This window comes from Nicotiana sylvestris, chromosome 9, assembly GCF_000393655.2.
Source record: "Nicotiana sylvestris chromosome 9, ASM39365v2, whole genome shotgun sequence".
NCBI lineage: Eukaryota > Viridiplantae > Streptophyta > Magnoliopsida > Solanales > Solanaceae > Nicotiana > Nicotiana sylvestris.
The window spans coordinates 123,951,128-123,963,901 of NC_091065.1; the positions used below are offsets into that span (position 1 = coordinate 123,951,128).

The 12,774-nt window shown below is 38.6% G+C and overlaps 1 protein-coding gene across 1 annotated transcript; it reads left to right on the forward strand.

Annotated features, from left to right (window-relative positions):
* Positions 1 to 1,622: 1,622 nt before the first annotated feature.
* LOC138878163 (uncharacterized) lies at positions 1,623 to 4,751 on the forward strand. The gene is made up of 6 exons (XM_070157829.1): positions 1,623 to 1,987; positions 2,041 to 2,566; positions 3,380 to 3,456; positions 3,632 to 4,161; positions 4,421 to 4,510; positions 4,606 to 4,751. Exons 1-6 carry the CDS (start codon positions 1,623 to 1,625, stop codon positions 4,749 to 4,751), a joined length of 1,734 nt encoding a protein of 577 aa, XP_070013930.1.
* Positions 4,752 to 12,774: the final 8,023 nt, after the last annotated feature.

The following is a 12,774-nucleotide window of genomic DNA, read 5'->3' on the forward strand; positions in this document are numbered from 1 at the left end:
GAGAGATTTTAAGCATTTACATAGTCACATTGACCCATGATCAGATGGCACTATATACGCGTATATATATGTATATGAGATATGGAAAAGATTATCGCGTTATATACACACTACCACGGGATCAGCTGGTATACATTGACAATGTTGCCCATAGTGGCCTAGATGATATGATGGAATGCCCTCAGAGGCTTGATGATGTTATGAACACATGTACCTATACACGACATGACATTCATATGTATATGCATGACACTAAAAGTATTTCATGATTTACAGAGTTATCCAGACTTACAGGTTGAATCATTTACTCTAAATTTCTTCCATGTCTTTTATGTACTTATTTATGTGCCTAACATACTCGGTACATTATTCATACTGACATCCCTTTTGACTGGGACACTGCATTTCTTGCCCGCAGGTCCCAATAGACAGGTCAAGAGCCCTCTAATTAGGCTATCAATTCAGCGGAAGATATTGGTGCACTCCATTTGCTTCAGAGTTGCTTATTTGGTTAGTATGATTTAGACATGTATTGTTTGGTATGGCGGGACTCTGTCCCTTCCTGTTGGCCCAAGAACATGTTAAGTTTTGAAGAATAACAAAAAGAACTCAGTCATGGACTAGGTCCATCTTGTAAAGCACAGTCATGATAAACCTATACATGTGAGATGCAAGTGAAGGAGATAAGTCCTACTGATCAAGCAACAATATCTCCTGATCTGATCGAAAAGGTTGCATATTGGATAAGGGGATCTCCTTATATGAAGAGAACACAATCTAGGATGAAGATAGTGTTAGAGTTTTAGATCATCATGAATTCTACGATAGGAGAGCAGCAATTGAGTTCCAATCAAACTCTGATTACTAACCCATTAAATGTCAATGTTGTTCTCTTTTACAGGAAATGCATATACGCAGAAGTTAACTAAATTGAGAGCAAAATAGCAAGGCGATTTTGCAAGCAATTTATGTGTGATTTTAGTGTGCACTCCTGAAGCTACTTGAACGAGATAGAAGAACCAATTCCATTGTGTCTATCTTTTATTCTAGTACAATTGTAGTATGTGGTTTAAAGTTGTACCTTTAAGGTTTCATAGAAGCAATTGTATTAGGTACCTAGAATGTTAAAGTTATAGCTAACTTGAAGTTGTCACAACAGTTGAGGCTGTGTGCCACAACGAGATTAGAGTTAATCCTTAGGTTTACAAAGAGTTTTTGTAAATGCTGTTTTGGCTCAGTGATTTTAGTGGAAGTTTGGGAAAATCCTACTGAGTAGTAGGTCATGGTTTTTTCACCTTTTGAGCCAGGTGTTTTCCACGTAAAAATATCTGTGTTCTTTATTTTCTGTATTTATTATTCCGCAAATAGTAGTAGTTGGAACATGTAGAAGAACCAAGTTCTTCTATAGTTCAGTTAAGCAAAAATTGAGTACTACAAAAATCACCCCCTCTTGTGTAGTATTGACGCTTAAAACATCAGTTGGTATCCGAGCGGGTTATCCTTGAAGAGGCTAACACCTTAGGAAAAGATCAAAATGAGTGCACCACCTGGGAACTGGGAAGGGCAATCCACTGCTAGGCCTCCACTCTTTAATGGTCTACTATTCTTGGTGGAAGAACAAGATGAGAGATCACATCATAGAAGAAGACTATGAACTCTGGGACATAGTCACAGATGGTCCTATGGAAACTACAAAGAAGAATGCTGAAGGAGTTGATGTGCCAAAGACAAGAGCTGACTGCACTGCTGAAGATTTGAAGAAATGGGAGAAGAATGCTAAGGCCAAGAAATGGCTTGTGTGTGGAGTGGGTCCAGACGAGTACAACAGGATTCAAAGCTATACTACTGCAAAAGAAATATGGGACACTTTACAAGTGGCTCATGAAGGAACTTCTCAAGTAAAGAGATCAAGAGGAACACTGCTATATTCTCAATATGAGAATTTCAGTATGAAGGAAGAAGAATCTATTCAGGAGATGTACACAAGGTTCACAACACTAACAAATGAACTTAAATCTCTTGGGAGAATTATCCTTGAAGAAGACAAGTTGAGAAAATCTTGACAAGGGTTTTACTAGTGACTTTGGAAAGCAAAATCACTGCTATTCAGGAATCAAGAAATATTGCTACCCTTAAGCTGGATGAACTGATTGGAAACCTCACTGCCTATGAACTGAGAAGGCCAACCATGAAAATGGATGCACCCAAGAAGGAAAGAAGTCTGGCTCTTAGAATAGCTGAAGGTCCAGATCTGGAGTATGATGAAATGGCCATGATCACAAGAGATTTCAAAAAGTACCTGATGAGAGGAAAGGGTTCTTCAAGAGGTACAACCTTCAACAAACCAAGGGTTCCTGAGAAGCAGACCAACGAGGGTTGCTACGGATGTGGTAAGACTGACCACATAATCAAGAACTGTCCTCAATGGGAAATTGAGTGGAAGAAGGAAAGGGCGGAACGTAGGAACATGAAGAAGGAACATGTTCAACCAAAAAGGAACAAAGGATCAATAAAGGCTATGGTTGTTTCTTGGGGAGAAACATCAGATAAGGACTCAGAAGATGAAGTTGGAGATGAACAAGCACTTATGTCCATCGGAGAATCAGATGATGAACAAGAGGTAAGTATCCTTCATCTCAAAGACAAGATTAAATTCCTGTCTAAAGAAAGGTTGTCTGAGCTATCGTTAGACTTCATTGATGAGTCTAAAATAATTAACAGTGAGAAGGAAGATCTGTCTAGGTAATGTGTGCTCCTAAAAGCCAAGTGCAAAAATCTAGAGTCTATGGCTAATGAGAGTGATTGTAAAAATGCTGAGTTGAAGAACCAGGTCTTGAACTTGACACCAGTGTCCTAGAACTTAGGTGTGAGAACTTAAAACTGAAACTAGGAATAGGTAAGAAGAAAGCTGACCACACACATCTCACCCTAGAAGAAAACTTAGGAAAAATGAAGGATGAGTTGTACAGGAAGGATGAGTAGATAAAAGTCTTAAAAGAAGATCTAGGGAAGGTAAAACATGAACTAGACAAAACTTGCAAATGGAACAAGGCTTCTGATGCACTTTCCTGGCTACAAGAATATCACAGTAGCAACAAAAGAGGACTTGGCTATGGGACTGAAGCACCTAAGTGGGATCCTAAAAGTAAGTACCTCACTCTCCCTGAGAACAAAATCTACACACACTGTGGCAAGACTGGCCATTACAAAAATGAATGTAATGCAAAAGAAAAGGCCAGTCAAAAGAACAAAGCTTTTGTTCAAGAGAAAAATAGGCTGCCTGGGTGGGCTAAAAGGAATTTGATTTATCCCTTTGCATATAGAAAGGGACCCAAACTAGTTTGGGTTCCTAAGACTAACCCTTGATTTCTTTTTGCAGGTCCAAGTGAAAGGAAGTAGCCAAATAAGGTACATGGATAGTGGCTGCTCAAAACATATGACTGGAAGTAAGAACCGGTTTCTTTTCACTTGAGGACTTAAAGGGAGGTAATTTCTCCTTTGGAAATGGGAAGAAAGGTGATATTATTGGGGTTGGAAAGGTAGGTAAGATAGACTCTCACTCCATTGAGAATGTCTACTTGATAGATGGCTTGAAATACAGCCTGATTAGTGTGTCATAATTATGTGACAGAGGTAACCTTGTAGCATTCACCATTCCTAAATGCTTTGTGATTAACCTTACAACTGACAAGATTGTTTTGCAGGGAAAAAGAGTTAACAATATTTACATTGTAGATTTGTCTACTCTTTCAGAAAATGAACTCACCTGCCTAAGTGTGTTAGATAGTGATACCCTCTTGTGGCACAAAAGACTTGGGCATGCTAGTCTGAATCAGATAAACAAATTAGTCTCTAAGGACTTGGTGATAGGGTTACCTAACATCAAGTCCAAGGAAGACAAAGTCTGTGAGGCCTGTGCAAGGGAGAAGCATGTAAGATCATCCTTCAAAAACAAGAAAATGGTAAGCACAACCAAGATGTTGGAACTGGTCCATATGGATCTCCGTGGTCCAACGAAAACCATGAGCAGAGGTGGAAAGAAATATGTAATGGTACTTGTTGATGATTATTCTAGATTTACCTGGGTACTATTTTTAACATCTAAAGATGAAGAATTTGGCATGTTTACTATTTTTGTTAGAAAAACTCAGAAACAACTAGGTAATCAACTTGCATCAATTAGGTCTGATCATAAAACTGAATTTGAAAATGCTAAGTTTGCTGAATTCTGTGATGAGCATGGTATATATCATAACTTCTCTGCCCCTAGGACTGCTCAACAAAATGGAGTAGTTGAAAGAAAGAACAGGATTCTTGAAGACATGACTAGGACTATGCTTCTTTCTAGTAAACTGCCCTACAGTTTTTGGGTAGAGGCTGTAAACACTGCGTGTTACATTATCAATAGATGCATGAATAGACCTTGTAGAGAAGACTCCCTATGAGTGCTTTGTGCTTTGTGCATTTGGATGCAAGTGCTTTGTGCATAATAATGGAAAAGACTCCCTAGGTAAGTTTGATCCAGAAGTGATGAGGGAGTATTTTTGGGATATTTTTCATATTGCAAATCATATAAAGTGTTCAATAAAAGAACTTTATATGTAGTGTTTGATGAAACTAACATTCTTTATGAGAGACAGGAATATGAAGATGAAGCCATTAGATTGGTAAAGGATTTCACTAAAGTCTCAGCACAAGTTAAAGTGGTACCAAAAGAAGGAACAGGTGATGGAACAGGTCCTTCCATTTAGGGCAACCTGATAGGGGGAACTGATCAAAGAGGAATTGAAACAAATACCCTAAAAGAACCGGTTCATGACCCTATTCCTCAACAACAGAACATGGGAGAAACATCTAGTAGACATCAGTTGGTTGTGAAACCTCACAAGTATCAAATTTCTCATCCTATTGAGAACATAGTCACTGATCCAACATCCGGAATCAAAACTAGATCACAATTAAAGAATCTGTGTGCTTTGATGCTTTCTTATCTTTTATTGAACCTAAAAATGTTGTTGAGGCTTTACAGGATGCAGATTGGGTGAATGTAATGCAAGATGAACTCAATCAGCTCGACAGAAGTCAAGTTTGGAATCTAGTTCCAAGACCCAAGGACAGATCAGTTATTGGTACAAAATGGGTCTTCGGAAACAAACTTGATGAAGATGGAACAGTTACAAGAAACAAGGCAAGACTTGTGGTCCAAGGTTACATCCAAGAGGAGGGTATAGATTATGATGAGACTTTTGCTCCAGTTGCAAGACTAGAGGCAATAAGACTCCTCATAGCCTTTGCTGCACACATGGAATTCACTCTCCATCAGATGGATGTCAAAAGTGCCTTCCTGAATGGCTACCTGAAAGAAGAAGTGTTTGTGAAACAACCTCCAGGGTTTGAGAGCAAGGAATGTCCTGATCATGTGTACAAATTAGACAAGGCTCTCTATGGACTCAAGCAGGCTCCTAAAGCATGGTATGAACGATTGTCCAAATTTATACTTGAACATGACTACAAAAGAGGTAAAATTGACAGTACCCTATTCTTAAGGGAAAAACGCAAGGATCTCCTTATGGTACAAATATATGTTGATGAGATAATCTTTGGGGCCACCATTGATAAACTAAGTAAGGATTTTACCAAATTAATGGGGAGTGAGTTTCAAATGAGTATAATGGGTGAGCTTAACTTTTTCTAAGGCTTACAGATCAAACAAAGCCCAAATGGAACCATGATCCATCAGTAGAAGTATGCAAAAGAGCTGATCAAAAAGTTTAAAATGGATGAATCAAAGGAAATAAACACCCCCATTGCAACTGCCACTAAATTAGATATAGATGAACCTAGTTCATCATTTGATCAGAAGTTATACATGGGTGTGATTGGTTCACTCTTATATCTTACTGCCAACAGAGCTGGCATAGTTTTTAGTATAGGGATTTGTGCTCGCTTTCAGGCCAATCCAAAAGAGTCTCACTTGACTATTGTCAAGAGGATACTAAGATATTTGAAAGGCACCACTGATCTATGTCTTTAGTATCCTAAAGGTAGTAATTTCAATCTAGTAGGATATGCTGATGCTTATTATGCATGTTTCCTTGTGGATAGGAAAAGCACCTTAGGTATGGCTCACTTTCTTGGCTCATGTCTTTTGACACTAAAAAGCAAAATTCAGTGGCCTTATTCACTGCTAAGGCTGAATATGTTGCTGCTTCTTCTTGTTGTGCTCAATTATTATGGATCAAACAGCAACTGGTAGATTTTGGCATTAAAGTTAGTTGCATTCCTATATTCTGTGATAACACTAGTGCTATAAGTATGACAAAGAACCCTGTTCATCATAAGAGGACTAAGCACATAGATGTTAGACACCACTTCTTAAGAGATAACTATGAGAAAGGATTGATCTCCATAGAATTTTATGCTACTGATAAACAAATTGCTGACATCTTCACTAAAGCACTGAGTAGAGAAAACTTTGAGAGGAACAGGTTGGAATTAGGGATGATTAAGATCACCTAATAGGTCTAGCTCAGAATTCAATGAAAACAAAATAAAAAGAAATTGATAAAAAAAGGATTTTTTGGCTAGGAATTCTGAACTTGTGTAATTATCTAGATTAATTCTTACTCAGCTTCATACTTTAATTAGTATACTCATGTGACATGTGCTTATATGACTCACTGATCTCTTACAAAATTTTCTCTATTATGGCATTTGAGGCATGTTTAAGAGACTTCTAAATGAAGACCCTGGTTCATCAGTATGGGTTCATATGAAAGCTAAGGTATGTTTTTATACTCTGCACAATTAGAAAGATTAATAATTAAATCATGAGCAGAAGTCCTATACTTGTTAAATTCCTAGAAAATTCTATCTGTTAGCATTGAACCAGTTCTGTTTGCCTAGAACTCTAAACCGAAAATTTTGCCTAAAATCTAAGGAAGATAAACCGATCATTCAAAATTTGGAATTTTAGGTTGATTAGACCTCTATTTGACCACTGCAAAAGGCTGCAGTTACCTATTAAATGTGTATTTCACTTTAAATACACATCATTTCTCCTGCCATCTTTATAATTCCAAACTGTCAAAAAAATTTCTTCACTTTCACTTGCCCTCTTCTCCAGAACTCTAAATTCTCAAATTATCTCAAGAAATCAACGATCATGACTAACCCACAAGACAATGCTGGAACTCCTCCACCACCATCTCCCTCAAATTCATCCACACCTCCTCCACCCAGTACATTGCCAAAACCTAGACTGCGTAGGGTGAAAATTCTTGCTCAAAAGATTGTAGCGTCTAGGGCTCTGAGGAAGAAATTAAATGAAAAGTTGAAGGCAAGCCAGACCCAAAACTCCAGCTCCAGCTCTGATTCTGAATCATATCAATTCGCTACTGAGGGGGAAGGACCTGGGTCTTCTGACTCTGAAAAGACTCAAGAATCTCAATCTAAGGTAATTTCTTTTGAGAATCTAGAATCTAGGTTTATTCTGGTTGGGTTTGTTAAGGATGTAGAAGTATCAGGGTCACAAAGGAGTGGAGGTAAAAAGAATTCTGAAAAAGAGAGAGAGGGTGAATGTGGTGATGAGAGGGGAAATGGGAAGGGAACAGTTCTTGCTATCTGTGGGGTTGCACAAGAAATGGTAAAAGAGAGTGGCATGAAGTTAGGGGGAAGTCGTTCTGGGGAAGCTGCTGAGGGGTTGGTTCATCTGAGTACACAGAGAGATGAAACTGTTTCATCTACTAAAGAGACCCTAGCAGACCTACTGAAAAGTGTTGGGGTAAGTTATGACCCAAAGAAATGTAGAACTCCTACAACAAAAGTTCCCAATGTTCCTAAGCCTTCCAAGAAAAGAAAGGCTTCATCCCCAACACCTACTGCCTCTTTACTGCCAAGGGGTAGAGCCACAAGAAGCAGGGTGAAACAGAGTGAAGCTGATCTACAAAGGGCTTTAAAAGAGAGTAAGAAAAAGAAAATGGACAAAGGAAAGGAAAAGATTATAGAATCCTCAGAGGCTATTGAGGAAGAGGAGGTGGAACTGGTCCATTAAGAAAGGGGTACATCAATGGAGGTTCCTACCCCCAAGCCTAAAAAGCCCAAGACCTCTTCCAAGAAGTCTTCCTCTATGTCTGAGGCTGCTGAACCTACACTAGCCAAGAGGACAAGATCTGCAGTAAAAACAAATAATAAAAAATTTCTGAATATGATGACTGGAGTGGAGAAGAAGAAGAAAATGATTCTGTGAAGTAACAGGATAAGCTTGCCATGTTTGGCAAAAGAAAGATTTTAAAGGGTAGACTGCTGAAAGAGCTGGTGGAACCAGGAATAATGAGATTGGTAGATGCTTTAGCTTCTCAGGGATGGAAGGACATGGTCCTTCATAGGGATGGTAGGCTAGCCAGAAATGAGCTAATTGAATTTATGGCCAATGCTACGGTTAAGGATGGCATTGTTAGTAGCCTGGTGAAAGGAGTCCAAGTGCAGTTTGATGCAAAAAACTGGGAGAGATCCTAGACATACCCTCTGAAGGGTTTGATGACTATACAAGGAAAAGGTGGCGCTGCCTGGACTCCATCCCTACTGCTCTTGCAATCACCAGGAGGTTTTGTGATTCAGAAGAAGTGAATGAATCCAGTGCTGTGCAGAAAAGTGAAATGAGGCCTGAGCACAAGGTCTTGTTTAAATTTGTCAACAAGTGTTTATTGCCCAGACAAGAGAGAAGGCACATTGCTAATTACATGGATCTAGTTCTTATGGAGTTCCTGGAAAGAGGAAAGCAAATCAACTGGTCTGCCTTCATTATTAAGCTGCTAGACAGGGTCATAAACGGCTCCAAGGCCCATGCTAATCCCAATGGCTTTATTCTAACCATAGTTCTGGACAGGCTCAATTTGCCTCTGAAGAAATGGAAAATGGCCTCGAGCAAGGATCACTTTGGCATCAATACTCTTCTCTCTTGTGACTATGTAGTCACTGCCATCCCAAATGAACCTGGTTCATATTAGATGGCACCCATTAACAGCAAAGTTAGGACTCTAGTTCATGAATGTGCGGCCAAGGATGCTAAAATAGCTAGGCTCAAGGCTCGTCTAATTGAAGTGGAAACTGATAGGGATGGTCTCAGAACTGAGCTTGCCAAAGAAAAGGAGAAGAATGATGGAATTCTTCATAATATGCTGAGTCTTCTCCAAACGCAAACCCAACCCTCTAGTTCCTCCAAGCCTTAGGACTCCTGAACTTGTTTAGTACTTCAGTGACCCAGATTAGGGATGCTTCTATTTTGTTTTTTGCTCATAGTTTGAATGTTTTTCTTTATTTTTGTGGATTTTTTGTGGCAACATATCTCTGTCAATGATAACTACTATTTTGCTCTTGCTCAATGATTAATCTGTCCTTGATAATTTAGATTTGTTTGCTTGATTACTGATGATTGCACTATGATTACACTTGCAGTTGCCCCTGTGGCCATGAGTACTTATTAAAATCTGGGTATCACACTTTGTATGCAATGTTTCGATGATGCCAAAAGGGGGAAGAGACATTATGCTTTACACATTCTGAAAATAAGTGATATTTATAACCTAATTAACCTGGTCCTTGATGATAAGTGAATTCTCTAAGTTTAGTATTGATGGTTAAGCTGAGTTCTTAGAGGTTCCAAATAAGTAAAAAACACAGAGTTTGTCATCATCAAAAAGGGGGACTTTGTTAGCCCAAGAACAGGTGAAGTTTTGAAGAATGACAAAAAGAACTCAGTCATGGACCAGGTCCATCTTGTGAAGCAGAGTCATGATAAACCTATACATGTGAGATGCACGTGAAGGAGACAGGTCCTACTGATCAAGCAGCAATATCTCCTGATCTGATAGAAAAGGTTGCACATTGGATAATGGTAGAAAGTCTCCTTATATGAAGAGAACACAATCTAGGATGAAGATAGTGTTAGAGGTTGAGATCATCATGAACTCTTCTACGATAGGAGAGCAGCAATTAAGTTCCAATCAAACTCTGATTACTAACCCATTAAATGTCAGTGTTATTCTCTTTTATAGGAAATGCACATACGCAGAAGTTAACTAATTTGAGAGAAAAAGAGCAAGGTGATTTTGCAAGCAATTTATGTGTGATTTGAGTGTGCACTCCTGAAGCTACTTAAACGAGATAGAAGAACCAGTTCCATTGTGTCTATCTTTTATTCTAGTTCAATTGTAGTAGGTGGTTTAAAGTTGTACCTTTCAGCTTTCATAGAAGCAATTGTATTAGGTACCTAGAGTGTTCAAGTTATAGCTAACTTGAAGTTGTCGCAACAGTTGAGGCTGTGTGCCACAACGAGATTAGAGTTAATCCTTAGGTTTGCAAAGAGTTTTTGTAAATGCTGTTTTGGCTCAGTGATTTTAGTGGAAGTTTGGGAAAATCCTACTGAGTTGTAGGTCGTGGTTTTTTCACTTTTTGAGCCAGGTGTTTCCATGTAAAAATCTTTGTGTTCTTTATTTACTGTATTTATTATTCCGCGAACAGTAGTAATTGGAACATCTAGAAGAACCAGGTTCTTCTATAGTTCAGTTAAGCGAAAATTGAGTACTACACAAATCACCCCCTCTCTTGTGTAGTATTGATGCTTAAAACATCACGACCTTTATGACAATTATGTATCCTTAGAGGCTTTTCGACAAATGTCATGTACGTAGAAGATTGTATGGCCTTGTCGGCTTGTGTTCAGTGTACGAGTAGTTATTTTGGTCTTAGAGGCCTATATGTCTTATGTATAAGTTGGTATTACATGTTAGATTCTACCTATTTCACGACAGCCTCTCCGGCTCAGTTATCTATGATAGTATGATATGAAAAGATACGTTGTGTTGGTACGTTGAATAAGGTACTTGGTGCCAGTCGCGGCCCATCGATTTGTGTCGTGACAAAAATGGTATCAGAGTAGTTCTCTCCTCGGGAGTCTACAAGCCATGTCTAGTAGAGTCTTATTTATAGGTATGTTGTGCACCATACTTATAAACAGGAGGCGACAGGGCATTTAGGATTATCACTCTTTCTTCTTACTCTAGATCGTTTGGAAGAGATTAGTTGTAGGAACTCAATTTCCTAAACTCTATCTTAGTCATAATACGACAATGCCTACATCCAGGAAGACAGTTGGTAAGAGATTGAATGTGGCTATGGAAGTGTTGGGTCAGAGGGACTAGATTTTTCATGATGTTTGTGATGTGTAAAGGTAAGGTCTTCAGTAGATCATGTGTGTACTAAGATGTGTAAGCCTCTTGATGGAGAACTTTAAGGCAAGGATATCTATCCATCCCTATGGTAAATTGCAATGAGAGATTCAGAAGATAGATACAAGCTTCAACAAGTAAAAGGAGCAAGATGAGAAGGGTACGAGGTACCCAGTTAATGAAGATTATCGGTATTTTCAACTCAGGCAGAAAAATATAAGCATTGTGAGTTACCTTTAACAGTAACATATGTATGTCTAATTGGCCACACCAATCAAAGTTATGCCCTATTGGGGGCTAACAGGTGTAGTTTAAGAAAAGGACGGGATGTCAGGATCTGGCTAGGGTTAGAGTAACCCAAAATGGGGAATGGATTGTTTGTATTAGTTAACATTTCCGAAGGATATTACAAAGGTGCTAATAGATCTCCTAGTGAGACACCTAGATGGTGTCTTCTAGAATATTACAATTAGATGTGAATACTAACTAGCATGATAAATTTTTTTTCCAGAAGATAGGCACTGAAAGCCTGGAAGGGATAAATATTACCTTAGTGTGGCTCGTGTCCCTAGTAAAGCGAGAACGTTAAGCAAACCGAAGAGCCACTGGACGGAGCAAAGGGGAGCTAAAATCAAAAGAATGTCTTGTTCGAGTTTTCAGAATAAAGTAATAGACATAGATGTTAGCGGTAAATAAGAAGAGAGTTAATGAAGCATTATAAGTAAGATGTGATACATGGATGATAACGGTAGGTCAAAAAAATGACAGTATTACAGAGTCTATAGTCAAGTGAAGGAAAAGATAAAAGGTGACGGGCCTTGAGACCACAAACGAGTAAAGGCCATACAATCATAAACTCATTTTGAGAAATGAGTTCATGACTCTAACATACCAGAAGGAAAAGTTAGACCCCAGAATAATAGAAATAAGTATGGACTGATGAACAATATAAACTAAACATGAATTATGGACTGAGTGATTTAATAATAGTCGGTATCGTGAGAATTTCATATTGCGTTCCGGTGATAATAGAAGGGACAATAGAAGAAGATTCATGAGAAATTCAGAGAATGGTCATTCAGGAAGACGCTTCCCTAAAGCAAGAAATGTAAGCGAAGTTAAGCTTAAGGGATTGTATGTTCTAGTTATAGTAATTATTGTTTACCGTGAAAATGGTAACAACAATTAAATTTGCAGATGGGATTCTAAAAATACTTGATCTATTCTCAAGCTAGTTGTTTAGAGCAGTTGATAATATGAATATGAAGTTTATGGCAAAATATGGGCTAGAAAGAGAGTGATAACCAAACCTAAAGGCTTACCGTCCGGGCTTCTTTACCAAGGGGATACAGCCTAAAACATGGAGTTGAATAAATTGAGAAACCTTCTGCCCGAGTGTAGGATTAGTCAATGATGGGCCTCTGGGTCAATGTCCGGCTCAATCTTGAGTTATTGGGGTCGATATCTGGCTCGAGTTTGAGGTGTCGGGGGTAGTCGGGGATGGGATAATAGTTAAGATATGATCATACAAGGCTCTCTATGATTA